Source organism: Nelumbo lutea, chromosome 2 (assembly GCF_056320005.1).
Source record: "Nelumbo lutea isolate HS-2025 chromosome 2, American lotus-T2T, whole genome shotgun sequence".
Lineage (NCBI taxonomy): Eukaryota > Viridiplantae > Streptophyta > Magnoliopsida > Proteales > Nelumbonaceae > Nelumbo > Nelumbo lutea.
The window spans coordinates 109,500,001-109,515,091 of record NC_142685.1 but is presented as its reverse complement, the minus strand read 5'-3'; the positions used below and the strand labels follow the sequence as shown (position 1 = coordinate 109,515,091).

Below are 15,091 nucleotides of genomic sequence, written 5' to 3'. Positions count from 1 at the left end.
AGTCTTATCTCCCCTGACCGATTTGGGCAGACTCGATAAGCCCTATCTGTTGGCAGCACTATCTCCCATTATCGTGGAAACGGATCTCATCGTGATAAGGATTCCGGAACTACTCCGCGAAACTCGCGATGACTCCATTATATAAAGGCTCCACCCCCTAGGGGTGCAAGGTATGCGTGATTTCTTGCTCTCAAGCTCTCTCATTTTCAAGCAATTTTAGCTCGCTACTAGCCTACTAACTTAAGCATCGGAGCGACCTCGCCGGGTTAGCATCCTGGGGTTCTCTGATATCCTTGCAGGTTCAATCCGTCGTCCGTCTGGAAGCCAAGTCACCTCCAGCTAGAAGCAGCCAAATCGCACTCAATCAATTGGTGTCGTCTGTGGGAAGAGCTACTAGAAGTCTCTTTCCACCAAAAATCTCAAACTCGGAATCAATGGCATCATCTAGCAACGCCGGACAGAACGGAGAAATGAACGTCTCTGAGGGGCAACCTTAGATCCCGACTGTGTGCATTGGTCAGTTTACCATACCGCTCTCCGCGGGTGGGATCCCTACACTGACTATGCCTCAAGCAACTATGCCTGTGAACGCCCCACTTTCTCCTGTAATGGTGTGACTTTTGCTGAACCAACTTTGGTTCCCCTGGAGTCGGACAGAATCAGCTTGATGACCTAATACATTGCGTGCGGGCTATTCAATCCCAAATGCAATAGGTCCAGCAATTCCAGCATTACCAACAACAGGTTTTGCACCACATCTACCAGCAGCAGTTCCCACCCCTGCAGCATAATCAACAGCTGGTTCCACCTCGGCATCTGGCAACACAGCAGAACAAGTCTCATCGTCAGAACAATTGCCCTCCTCGTCGTGGAGAGACTTCCCAGATCAAAAATCCTCTCGGGAGCCAGGTTTTGTCCTGCGGGAGGAGGGAAAGGCAAGTTACTCCTCCCGCCTCGCAGCAAGTGAACTGGTCGGGAGATACTTAGCCCGCCAGAGCTACTTCAACTCGGCCCTCTCAACTTGAAGGTTCGCTTGTAGGGAACCGGTTCGGGGTTCTGGCCGTGGACTCCAAACGAGGCTCCTCTGTCCACAGCAGCCAACATCAGTAGTCCGAGCCACTCCATGCCAGGACATTGCCCGACAACATTGAGGTCAGCAACATCAATGCAGAGCCAGTCAAGAAGCAACAAAGGCGGCATCCTAAGGCACGTTGAGCAATAGCTCCAAGCCAGATCGTTGGACCCAATAAGCTCGAGCAGCCTAAAGGTAAAGAGGAGGCGAGCTTGGAAGCCATGAAGATCGCTCCCCTCCTCTCCGTATCATCTCCTTTGTCCTCCGAGCTCTTGGCGACCCCGATGTCGAAGGACTTCAAAGTATCTCCGCTAGATAAGTATGACGAGTCGTTCGACCCAAATGATCATGTAGACTCCTTCTAGTCCCAGATGCACCTAGCTGGGGCTAACAAATCTTGCATGTGCGTTGCCTTCTCTACGACCTTCAAAGGAGTAGCTCACACATGGTACAGGAACCTCGTGCCAGAGATGATCAAGAGTTGGGTGCAGTTCGTGCAGATATTCACCTCGCACTTCATCACCAGCAAGAAGTGTCTGAGGTCGCAAGAAAGCCTCCTCAGCATAGTCCAGAGGGAAGGAGAGTCGATCCGAAGCTACATCAAACGCTTCAACGATGCCTGTTTGCAGATCCCCGACCTGGACCCCGCTGTAAGATTCACGGCAGCAAATAAGGGTATTACCCACAGGGAATTCAAGTTGCACGTAGTGGCAAACAAGCCCAAAGACATCACCGAATTCCTCAAGCTCGCCGATCAGTTCATCGGGACCGAAGAGGAGATGAACAAGAAGACTGAAGCCCCAGCGGAGAAGAGAAAAAGGGAAGATGACAACCCAAACAACGGTGGTAGCAAAAGAAGAAAGAGCAAGTCCCTAACCAGGGGAGGAAACAAGTTAGATCAACGTTCCTGAATTCCTCCGGTTGAAAAAATGAGCTACACGCCCCTCAACGCGAAGCAGGGAGAAATCCTCATGGCAATCAAGGACGCCTCTTATGTGAAGTGGCCACCTCGATTGAGGGGAGATCCCGCCACTAGGAACAGAAATGTTTATTGTCGTTTTCATAAAGATCACGGTCATAGCACCGAGAATTGTAGAAATCTCTGCGACGAGATAGAAGAACTCATCCGTCACGGATATTTAAAAACTTTTGTACAAAAAGAAAACAAAAACCAAATAGGTCAGCAGGTGAAGAAAATGAGAAATGCTCCTGAGTCCAGCAGCAGACAGAGTGAGCAGTCGCAGAGACAGTTGTCGGAAGAGAGACCGTTCCGCGGAGTAATCAATATGATTACTGGCGGGTCCATCGTCGTAGGTTGCACCTCAACAGCGGGGAAAGCCTCGGTTCATGAACTGGAACGTGAGGAGCATAATCCACCGAAGCGACCTAGGCTCGAAGATCAAATATTCTTTATGGAGGATGATGCATGCGGGGTTCAGTATCCCCATGACGATGCCCTGGTCATAAAGATGAGGATCAACGACTTCGAGGTAAGCGCATCCTGGTCGATTCAAGCAGTTCAGCTGACATCTTGTTCAATGACGCATTCAACAAGCTCTAGCTCCAGGACGATGATCTCAACCCGACAGGTACACCCTTAGTGGGCTTTAGCGGAGAAGAGGTCAGACTGCTAGATCGAGTCTCAGTACTCGTAGAGGTCGGCACGTGGCCCAACATTGCAAGATTCGAACATACATTCCTGGTGGTCGCGACTCCCTCCCCGTACAACGCCATAGTAGGTTGGCCTATTACCTGTACAACCAACTTTAGTCTCGCAAGTGCTATGTCGCCGCTCTCAAGGGGAAGGCCAAGCTAGCGGATGATGTCGAGCTCGAGCGACCTGTAGAGTATCCTAAGGAACGAGCTACGCCAACTGAAGAGACGGTCCATATCTCGGCCTCTAAAGAAGATCCAACCAGAACTCTCTAGATCGACACCTCAATCGAGGAACCACTCCGTTCTCAGCTGGTATATTTTTTACTTAAAAATTTAGACATATTTGCATGGTCCATAGCAGAGATGCCTGGAATAGATCATAGTATTATAACTCACAAATTGAATACTAATCCTTTAGTCAGGGCAGTTAGACAAAAAAACACAACCTCGCCTCGAAGCGCTGGAGGATAGTCGACGAGGAGGTCGGGAAAGCTCTTTGCAGTCGATTTCATCAGAGAGGTCCATTACCCGATCTGGGTGGCTAACCCAGTTCTGGTAAAAAAGGCCAACGGTAAATGGCGCATGTGCGTCGATTATACCGACCTAAATCGAGTTTGCCCAAAGAATTGTTTCTCACTCCCTAAGATCGATCGTCTACTGGACGTGACCTCAGGGCACGAGTTGCTGAGTTTCCTGGACACGTACTCAGGATACAACCAGATCCGGATGGACCCTGTCGACGAGGAAAATATGGCATTCATAACCGAAGTAGGATTGTACTGTTACAAGGTCATGCCCTTTGCGCTAAAAAATGCCAGGGCGACCTTCCAAAAACTTGTAAACAGACTATTTGAGCCGTTGATCAGCAATAAGGTTGAGTGCTATGTAGACAATATGGTCGTTAAGACCCAGTTTTCAAACTGTTTAATAAATGATTTGCAGTGTGTTTTTGAAATTTTGCGCAAGTATAATATGAAATTAAACCTTAACAAGTGTGTCTTCAGTGTCACATCGGGTAAATTTCTAGGTTACATAGCCAACCGGCGTGGCATTGAAGTCAACCCTAAAAAAATAAAGGCCATCCTTGATATGAGGCCACCTCGTAAATTAAAGGAGGTTCAGAGACTGAACGGTCGTATAGCCGCTCTGAGCCGCTTCATGTCCAAGTCGGCAGATCGCTGCCTTCCTTTTTTTAAGGCAATTAAGAAAAGTAAAGATTTTGAGTGGACCGAAGAATGCCAGCTCACCTTCGATGAGCTGAAAAAATACCTAGCTAGCATCCCGGTTCTGACCCAACCCAATGAGGGAGATGTTTTAAAGTTGTACCTCTCCGCGAGTGATGAGGTAGTCAGCTCGCTACTGATAAAGGAAGTAGATCGGGTCCAACGGCCTATCTATTATGTCAGAAAAGTTTTGTAGGACGCCGAAACAAGGTACCCAGAGATCGAGAAACTGGCGTACGCATTGGTCATAGCAGCTCGGAAACTTCGTCTGTACTTCCAAGCCCATACCGTCATCGTCCTCACCAACAAACCTCTAAGGAAAATCTTACTCAAGCCCGAGGTATCTGGCAGACTAATGAAGTGGGCCATCGAACTCAGCGAGTACGACATCCGGTACGAGCCTCGGACGGCGATTAAGGCCCAAGCCTTGGCCGATTTTGTCGTAGAATGTACCTTTAGCACCGCAGTCCTTGAATTGATTGAGCTCGAGCACAGAAAGGAAGCTTCAACCAGTGCAGCACCAATCCCGGTTAGAGCAAAGCCGACCTAGGACGAGGAGCCCTGGATCCTCCACGTAGACGGCTCATCTAATCAGCAAGGAAGCGGGGCCGGCATTATTCTGTACGGTCCAAGCGGAGTGAAGCTGGAGTATGCACTTTGGTTCGAGTTTGAAGCATCTAATAACAAAGCGGAGTACGAAGCACTGATAGCCAAGCTCACTCTAGCAAACGAAGTACAAGCAAAACACATCGTCATATGTAGTGATTCCCAGCTCATGGTCAACAAGTCACCGGCAATTATAAAGCTCGCGACCCCACCATGGCTGCTTATCTAGCCAAGGCCAGGGAAGTTCTATGCATCTTCCAATCATATTTCATCAAGCAGATTCCAAGGTCCAAGAACACTAAGGCCAATGCCTTGTCCCGGTTGGCCAGCACAAGCAGCAACACCATGAGGACCGTGTATATAGAGAACCTACCTCAGCCCAACATTCTCGGGGGGCAGAAGAGGTCACTCCTGTTGCACAAGCAGAGCCGAGCTGGATTGACCCACTTGCAAATTACCTGCTGCATGGGACCCTCCCTGTAAACCAATGCGGCCAGAAGGGTAGAGCGTCAAGCAGCCAAGTACGTCATGATAGACGGACGGTTGTACCGGAGATCCTTAACGCTCCCTACTTGCGCTGCTTGCGACCCTCAGAGGTCGAGCTCGTTCTCCGCGACACTCATGAAGGCCTATGTGGCAGACACTTGGGGGGTAGGGCTCTCGCCCAGAAAGCGCTGCCACAGGAATACTACTGGCCCACATTGAAGGCAGACACACTCAAGCTTGTCAAGAAGTGCGATAAATGCCAAAGGCACGCCAACATCCACCACCGACCTGCTGCCTACTTGAAGTATCTCACCAGCCCATGGACCTTCGCACAGTGGGGAATCGACATTCTTGGCCCATTCCCGCCAACGACAGGACAAAGGAGATTCCTGGTGGTAGCAGTGGATTACTTCACGAATTGGGTGGAGGCGGAACCCCTAGCAATAATCACAGCCCGAAGCATACAAAACTTCTTTTGGAGGAATATAGTATGCCGCTTTGGACTACCTCGGGTGCTGTGGGACGTTTTGGGGGGCTAATTTAATCTCCTCGTAGAGGAACGAAAATATAAGTGGAGTTTAAATAGGTATTGTAGAGATCTTCAAGGCATAGGGGGGGGCATGGCTCCCCTCCGCCTTTGTTAGAAAATGAAAACCTATTCACGGAATTCACCTAACGGCCTAAACTTTTAGATTGAATGGTTCTTTGAGGCTTGAGAGACCATGTTCTCAATCATACGAGAAGATGTGTCTCACTTTACAGAGCACTTCTTACATCGACCTCACATATGATCACAGGAAAGGAAGGTTTGGCTGAACGCAATGTCTCCATCGGGCTTTTTCAGAGATGAATGTGGACAAAGGAAAGTTACGCTGTAACATTTCTGAATTCAACTTGATGGGCCTTCCAAACTCTTTAGACCCAATTAATAATTGGATTGGGATCGATTCTTATCGTTTCAAATCAATAAATACCCATAAAAGTTTTCTTGTTTCTATTATTCTTTTTATATTTTATTTTTAAAAGGGTAACTTTGATGGATTTATATATGATAACTTTGATTAAAAATACTTATCTTGTCATCGTGCAAACAGTTTCCTGGTTACTATATTATTAAAACGAAGTTCAATGTTGGTATTAAAATGAACCGCAATAGGGCTAAAACTTTCCACCCAATACGTACGCGGAATAGGAATCTCCAAATTTACCCTACCCTTTTCCTGGTCATTTTAACATATAAATTTATTTTTTATTTTTATTTTTAAATCTACTTAGACCTATATGCTATTATATATAAAGACACATTTTTAACCAGAGAGGGTTTGAGGCTGGAGTTGGGGCGGAACAGGTCGGAGCCCCAGTAGGAATAGGTCAATTTGCCATATTAGAGCATTCGATTTATTCGATTAAAAGTTAAATCAAATTGAAATATAGAAAAACTGAAATTTTATTCAATTTTTTATTAAAATCAAATTTTAATAATATATATATATATAGCAAAGTTCGATTAGCTAAGTTTTTTTCAATTAATCAAATTTTTTATTCTAAAAACTGAAACCAAAAATTTTGATTTGACTTTTCGGTTTTAAGTGAACAATGCTAACTTTAATCAGAGAGAGATGAATCGAATGAGGTATGCAATCACCTTACTTATAGACACATAACAAGCCTTGTACTAATGCTTGGACTCCTTTTTTTTTTCAGGCTGATATTGAAAGTGAACCTGATTAGTGGAATACTTAAGGATAGCAAAATGCTGATTTGGACAATTTTACAGGTAGCCTTTTATGGTAGGCCATTTATTAGGGGTGCAACTTTTTCAGGTTAGGATTGGGATTTTGTCAAAATTTTAATAGGCCCAACCTGAAACCTGAGCCCAAAATAGTGTAAACTGTTAAGTCGGGCCAACCCGACTTGCACCCCTACCATTTATGCTTCAATCACATACTGATGGACATCCTCGCAGCCCCTTGTAGTTGTGATTAAGTATGAAAATGTTTCCAATGCACGGCTGCAAAAGGGTGTGAGAACAATTTTGTGAAGACTAAATCTGGTCTCGTTTTTTATTGTCATGGTCTTGGGTTCGAATCCAACCGTCCAGGAACACAGACAATCCGGACTAGCTTCAACACTATTGGTGAATGTCCAATTCAACAAGACTCCTACGTGGAGTCTACTCCTAAAAAAAGATAGATCTCTAGAGGTTCACTAGAATAAGACTCTGTGGCAGGTTTGAAGATTGACAATAACTTATCACTAGAATAAGACTCTATATAGAATAATCGGTCCACCGGAAAGGTTCTACTATGAGGACCCAGTAAAAATGGGCTTTATCAATTTCCAAAAGAGAATATAACAGCTTTTTTGGGAGAACATACTACCATGGATGGTTGGCATGCACAGCTGGGTCACCCCTCTCTTCTTATTGTTCAAAGCATTGTTTCTAAGTTTGGTCTTCCAGTTTATTCTAATAGTCCTTCTAGTTCTATTTGTGAAGTCTGTCAAGCTACAAAGAGTCATAGGTTACCTACCACATAAATGTCTGAGTTTGTTTCCCATCCCCATTAAAACTAGTTTATTTTGCTATTTGGGGCCCTGCCCCCGTTACTTCTCATAATGGAAGTCGTTTCTATATAATTTTTGTTGATGATTATTCCAAATTCTTTTGGATTTTTCCTATGGTGCACAAATCTGATGCCATTGATATGTTTTTGCATTTCAAATTGCGTGTTGAAAATTAATTTTCTTGCAAAATAAAAAGTCTTCAATCAGATTGGGGTGGTGAATACCATTCCTTTACTGGCTACTTGGACCATTTTGGCATCGCCCATCATGTTACTTGTCCTCACAATCATTCTCAAAATAGTTCTGTTAAGAGACAACACTGTCACATTATTGAAACAAAGCTTGCTCTTCTCAAACAGGCTTCTCTCCCTTTTCACTTTTGGGATGAAGTTGTCTACACCGCTACATTTTTTATTAATTGTCTTATCACTCCTCTCCTCAGTTTTAAGTCCCCTTTTGAAATTATTTTTCAACGAACCCTGGACTACATTTTTCTCAAAAGCTTTAGTTATGCTTGTTACCCTTTCCTTTGCCCCTATAATCATCATAAATTTGATTATCGTTCCTCTCAATGCACTTTTCTTGGCTACAATCCTCGACACAAAGGGTATAGGTGTTTTCATCGTCCCACCAGTCAGGTATATGTTTCTATGGATGTTGTCTTCGATGAAACTCTTTTTCCTTATGCTATGTCTACATCCACCGTCACTCCAAGTGCCAACATTCCTCCCAGCCCATCGTTTATCCTCTTACACCTCCCCAAGGACCACTATTCACTTCACCAAAGATGACATCAAGTGGTGACTCTCATGGCTCTTCTACGTTCTTGCAATCAGATGAACATGATACCATTGCTGCAGCTTCACCATCACTTGCTCATGCTGCCTCGCCTACATCATTGACCTCATCTCAGTCCTTCTCACCATTTGAATCTATTTCTCCTCCTCAAAGGACTCGCTCATTACGTGATATTATCAGGCATGGTCCTCATAAAACTTTCAATTTGCAACAACCTAGCTACTGGATGAACACATTCTATGGTGACACGATCACAATCTCGGGCTCACAATTCTCATGCTTTCATTGTTACGAGGTATCCCCTTCCTATTGCTCTTGTTGCCCAACTTTCAGATAGCATGATTGAATCCATGTCTTTCTCTATGGTTGTTAAAAGTGAGCCTTGGCATTGTGCCATGTCTGAAGAATTTGATGCTTTAATGTGCAATGGCATGTGGTCTCTTGTACCATCTCAACCTGGCATGAATGTTATCACCCCCAAGTGGATTTGTAAACTCGAACGTTGGGTTGATGGCTCTATTGAGTGCTACAAAGCTCACCTTGTGGCCCGTGGCTATACTCAACAACCAGGGGTTAACTTCAATGACACTTTCAGTCCTGTAGTCCGTCACACCACCATACGTAGTGTTCTTTCTCTTGTTGTTATGCATAACTGGCCCATCCGATAACTCGGTGTACACAACGCTTTCTTTCATAGACAATTACAAGAGGAAATTTTTATGGAACAACCACAAGGTTTTGTTGACTCTCAGCATCCTACACATGTTTTTCGATTACATAAGGTTCTCTATGGATTGAAACAAGTTCCATGTGCTTGGTTTCACCCTCTTGCCTCATTTTTACAATCTCTTGGTTTTGTGGGGCTACTGCGGATCCCTCTTTGTTCATCTATAGAAAAGATGGTGTTATGCTTCTACTGCTCATATATGTTGATGATATCTTATTAACTGGGAACAGTTCTTCTGCCATGTCTACTCTCTTGAAGTGGCTAGCTAAAGAGTTCACCAATAAAGATATGGGTGACGTGCACTACATTTTGGGGATGGAGGTATCTCGTTCTTCCCAAGGCTTGGTTCTTTCTCAGCGTAAGTACATCTATGACTTGCTGAAACGCACCAATCTTGGTGGTGCCAAACCAGTCACTTCTCTGCTTACGCCCTCTTCCTCTCTCTCCAAATTTGGTGGCAAGCCTCTAGTAGGATCCAACACCTTATCGGAGCTTAGTTGGTGCCCTACAATGCATTACTTTGATATGACCTGATATATCCTTTGCTGTGAATCATGTTTGCCAATACATGTAGTGCCCCACTGTATATCATCTTATTACAACAAAACACATTCTTCGATATCTCAAACATACTCTGGATGTTGGTTTGTGGTTTAAACCTGGCAAAGACGTCTCTCTTACTGCCTATATAGATATTGATTGGGCTGGCTGCCCAGATGATCAGTGCTCAACTGGTGGCTACGCTATTTATCTGGGCCCACATCTTGTTTCTTGGTGTTCTTGTAAGCAGTACAACATTACTCGCTCTAGTACAGAATCTTAATTTAGGTCGCTTGCAAACACTATAGTTGAGTTGATTTGGTTGCAATCACTTTTAATGGAGCTCAGCTTTTCTCTCAAAGTACCCCCAGTTCTGTTTTGTGACAATGTTGGTGCTACATACTTGGCTGCAAACCCCATCTATCATGCTCACACCAAGCATCTAGCCATTGATTACAACTTTGTTTGAGAACATGTTGCTAGCAAATGCCTATGTGTCCAACACATTTTCTCTCAGGATCAATTGGCTGATGTATTTACAAAGGCTCTGTCCAACCCACGTTTCTCCTTTCTTCGATCCAAGCTCAATGTGTTGCTATCCACGATCCACCCCATTGAGCTTGCGAGGGGGAGGGGGGAGGGGGTATTAGTGAATGTCCAATTCAACAAGACTCCTACTTGGACAATCTTATAGGTAGACCATTTATGCTTCAATCACATATTGATGGACATCCTCGCAGCTACAGGACCTAATCCAGTCCAAATCTAATACAAACCAAATTCAATCCGATCCATTAAAATGTAAATGGATTGGATTGAATTCAATCCAAACTAAATGAAATATAAAAAAGAAAACATATAAAAATTACAAAAATATATTAAAATGAAAAAATCTAAAAATTAAAAAAATACCCTTTTGGCATTGAAAAAGCTCTTTTGTAAGAGTGCTTTCATAAAAGTACTTTGGTAAAAAATACTTTCATAATTCATAAAAGTGCTTTTGTAAAAGTATTTTAATGAAAGTACTTTTGTAAAAATACTTTTATAAAAGTACTTACATAGAAGTGCTTTTATAAAAATACTTTTGTATAAGTGCTTTTGTAAAAATACTTTCGTACTTTTGTATAAGTGCTTTTATAAAAGTACTTTCACAAGTTCTTCCATAAAAGTGCTTTTGTAAAAGTGTTTTTTTAAAAGTACTTTCATAAAAGTGCTTTTGTAAAAATGCTTTTATAAAAGTACTTTCATACAAGTACTTTTATAAAAGTACTTCCTTAAATGTGCTTTCGTGTAAAAATGCTTTTGTATAAATGCTTTTATTAAAGTGCTTTTATAAAACTGCTTTTGTAAAAGTGCTTTCATAAAAGCACTTTTGTGAAAGTGCTTTCGTAAAAGTATTTTTGTAAAAGTGTTTTGGTAAAAGTACTTTAAATAAAATTAGTTTTATAAAAGTTCTTTCGTAAAAATAATTTCATAAAAGTGATTTTATGTCGGCTTCAGTATTGATAAGTTCAAATTGGACAAGGGCATGATCGGATTATTGGAAATTTGATTTAGGTCAAATTCAGACCAATAAAAATATGAATCAATTTATTTTGGATTAATCCAATCTAATAATTATATGAACCATCTAAATCCAATTTAATAAGGTTTTGATCGGACTGGATCCAACTCAAAACCAGCCGATTGACACTCCTACTCGCAGTTGCAGCCCTTGCAGCTGTGCTTGAGTATGAAGATATTCCCAATGCGCGGCTGCAAAAGGGTGTTAGAATAATTTTGTGACGACTAAATCCGGTCCCGTTTTTGATCGTCATGGTCTTTGGTTCGAGTCCAACCGTCCAAGAACGCAGACAATCCGGACTAGCTTCAACACTAACGAGGCGATGACGGGCACGGCTTTTTTACAGACTTTAGCTCCGGTTAAGATGCTTGATGTTGGACTGATATCTGTCCATTTGAGTTCCTGACTGTATTCTCAACCACAGAGAGTTGTACATCTTAGACCCAGAATGATGATCAATTCAATGAAACAAAAAGATGAAATCTCAGCGCTGAAGAAATCCGATTCAACACTAAGAGTTGTCTGTCATTCACTCGTTGGCTCCAGGATTCAGACAAGAAACAAAGAACCAACTTGGCTAACCAGGCATCTACCATCTGGCCTCCTAGAAACTTTGCTCTGACTGTGATCGAGAAATCAACAAACTTTAGTTGACTATTAAGGTCCTTAATTTCCTCCCATTGAAACTCTCGCTGTTATAAGCTTCTGGGTTCTTTGGTCTTCATCGTTCAATGCTGTACGAAATAGTGTTTTTTTCCCATGGCTTCTGCACTTCTTGGTGTTGCAATCCATTTGCTGCCTCTTCTTCTTCTACTTTTACCACATAGGACAGCTGCTCAAGCTTACAGTAACGTAACTTTGGGCCAATCTCTCAATGCGACTGATAACAATAAGTCTTCTTGGAGTTCTCCTTCGAGAGAATTTGCTTTCGGGTTTCGCCGGCTTGACAACATCGGCGATCTCTTCTTGCTTGCCATCTGGTTCGACAAAATACCAGACAAAACCATCGTATGGTATGCTAACGGAAACAAGCCAGCCCAGAGAGGCTCAACCGTTCAGCTTACAGAAGATGGTGCATTGGAGCTAAATGATCCTCAAGGCCAACAAATATGGAAGCCTGAGTCCATCAACGGAGCGGTGGCTTATGGTGCGATGCTGGACACCGGCAACTTCGTGCTTGTAGGTGATAATTCTGATTATGCATGGGAGAGCTTCAACGAGCCCAGTGACACCCTCTTGCCAACACAGGTACTGGAAGTGGATGGCGTTGTTTCTTCTCGACTGACGGAGACCAACTACTCAACAGGACGGTTCCAACTCCGGCAGCTCTCAACTGGAAATGTCGTGCTTAACACTGTTGGGATTCCGGGGGCATTTCCTTATGACAATTACTTCAGCAGTGGCACGCTTGGGGCCAACCCAAACCAGTCACGCTATCTATTGGTCTTCAATGAAACTGGATATATTTATTTTCTCCGAAGAGATGGGAGCAAAAAAGGTCTCAATTTCAATTGCTTCTATCCTCGGAAGGACTACTACTACAGAGCGACCCTCGATTTCGATGGGGTTTTTGCTCAATACACTCACCCCAAGAACTCCAGTAGCACCAGACCTGGTCAATGGTGTGGCACATTCCTGATGATATCTGTAGTGACAGTAGTAGTAGATTGGGCAGTGGCACCTGTGGCTTCAATAGCATCTGCAATCTGACTGCAGAGAAGAGACTGTTAGGTTTTAATATCTGTTAAGTGGGCTTACATATTCAGTGAAACAATTGCATTGATGGGCTATCTTGTAAGTGGGCTAAATCAAGTGATTCATTTAGGCAAAGCCCGTAGACTTCAACAAAAGGGTATGGGGCTTAATGAGTGGATACCACATTTTGGCCCATATAGGCTTAATGGGATCCTATTAGGTCAAAATATAAAGGCTCCTAGGTTATGGTTCCCAATATGTTAAATCATCTAGTCGCCCTCTTGCTCTACCCCATTAGAGTCAAAGAGCTGAGAAAACCTAAGGAAGAAGGGAGATTTAACTGAGGAAAACCACACCAGTCGACCAACCATTGATTCGTCACTCATTCCGCAAGGGTTTCCACTACTGCGATGGATACAGGTATGTACATTTAAACCTCCTTGATAACTGCAGCATGATATTCTTTGGGGTGCAACATGGCTTCTTGTTCTTCGTACATGAATGGTATTGGTATGATTCTACAAGTTTAGGATTGCTTGCTCCCCCTTTATTTATTATTACAAGTGGTATCAGAGCCTTATATCATGTTCGGTTATTAGGATTATCGTTTTTCTTTTTTGAATCGATTTCTTTGTGGTTGCCTCTCGATCGATGGATATAGTCATTCAGCTGTGTGTGCTTGTCCAACAACCATGAAGCAAGGCTGTGTCAACCAAAAAAAAAAAAAGCAAAGACACATTGATGATTCAATGCGGTTTTGGTTTCAGTCGAAGGGAGAGACGAATTGATGATTCAATGCAGTTTTCAGTTTCAGTCGACCAAAAAAAAAAAAACAAAGACACATTGTCATGATGATTCAATGTTGTTGCGGTGCGTCTCTGGAAGCAAAAAAAAAAACAAAAAAAAAATGGAAGACGCATCGGTGTTGCGTCTTTGGTTGTGATGCATCTCTAGAATCGGTGTTGCGTCTTTGGAACCAAAAAAAAAAAAAAAAACGACGCATCAGTGTTGCGATGCGCCTCTAGAACCCAAGAATGAATTCGCATCAGTGATTCGATGCGTCTACAGAACCGACTCAAAAAAAAAAATTGGAATCGTGATTTGCATGCACGTAAGCAATTTGCATGCGTCCATTTTTCTCTCCTTTGCATGGAAGTAACCTTGAACCTTTTTGAATTTGTCATGCATGCAATGAATATAGTTTTGGATGAATACTTTTCTTCTCTTTTGAAATTAAATTGATTGAAACAGCATGTTACCAAAGTAGCCTCTATAGTGTAAAATTAATTTGATTTGAAATATAAAAATTTTGTGTGTTCATTGTCCATGCGAACATTGGTCGGCCCAAAAGAAGGTTGATGTTTGGCCGGGCAGTGATCACACATGCAATGATTTGAAATATAAAGATTTTGTGTGTTCATTGTCCATGCGGACATTGGTCGGCCCAAAGGAAAGTTGATGTTTGGTCGGGCAGTGAACACACATGCAATGATGAATATTGATATTGTAAAGCTATTATCCATGTGAAAAATAGTCGGTCCAAAGAAAGGCTATTGTTTGACAGGATTTTTTATCAATGTTTGATTGTTGCGTTGAGAGTACCATTTACAATTGATGTTTCTGTGCAAACACTAAATGTTAAGTTGTGCTGGGTATCTTGCCTTTGTAATTTATATTATTGATTATATGTTGTTTTTGTTCTCTGTTCAGTTTCAGCAACTGCAAATAATGTTTCTGCTCAAATCAGTGCCATTCCCATGCTGAATGGTACAAACTTTAAGATCTAGAAAGAGAATGTGGAAATCGTTCTCGGCTGCATGGATTTAGACCTTGCGTTAAGGACGAAGCGACCCATCCCGGCTGAGGACAATTCCAATGAGGCCAAAGTTGAGAAGTGGGATCATACTAATCGCATGAGTCTGATGATTATGAAACGTTCCATACCAAAAGCGTTTCAGGGCTCTATTTCTGAGAGCAATAATGCTAAGGAATCCCTTGTGGCGATACAACAGTATTTCGCCAAGAATGAGAAAACGGAGACTAGCAACCTTTTAGCTACTCTAATTTCTATGAGGTACAAGGGAAAAGGAAATATAAGGGAGTACATACTGGAAATGTCGAATCTTGCGGGTAAAATAAAGGCACTAAAGTTAGAGATA

The 15,091-nt window shown here is 42.8% G+C and overlaps 1 protein-coding gene across 1 annotated transcript in view; it reads left to right on the top strand.

The window, feature by feature from the left end:
- The first annotated feature begins 11,996 nt into the window (after window positions 1–11,996).
- The window catches only part of LOC148872694 (G-type lectin S-receptor-like serine/threonine-protein kinase LECRK2), a 9,092-nt gene continuing 5,997 nt past the window's right edge, over window positions 11,997–15,091 (top strand). Inside the window, 4 exon segments of the mRNA XM_088970159.1 lie at window positions 11,997–12,845; window positions 12,848–12,968; window positions 14,643–14,699; window positions 14,760–15,091. The exon segment at window positions 14,760–15,091 is cut by the window's right edge and continues 15 nt beyond it. Of these exon segments, the coding sequence (XP_088826285.1) occupies window positions 11,997–12,845; window positions 12,848–12,968; window positions 14,643–14,699; window positions 14,760–15,091 (1,359 nt within the window).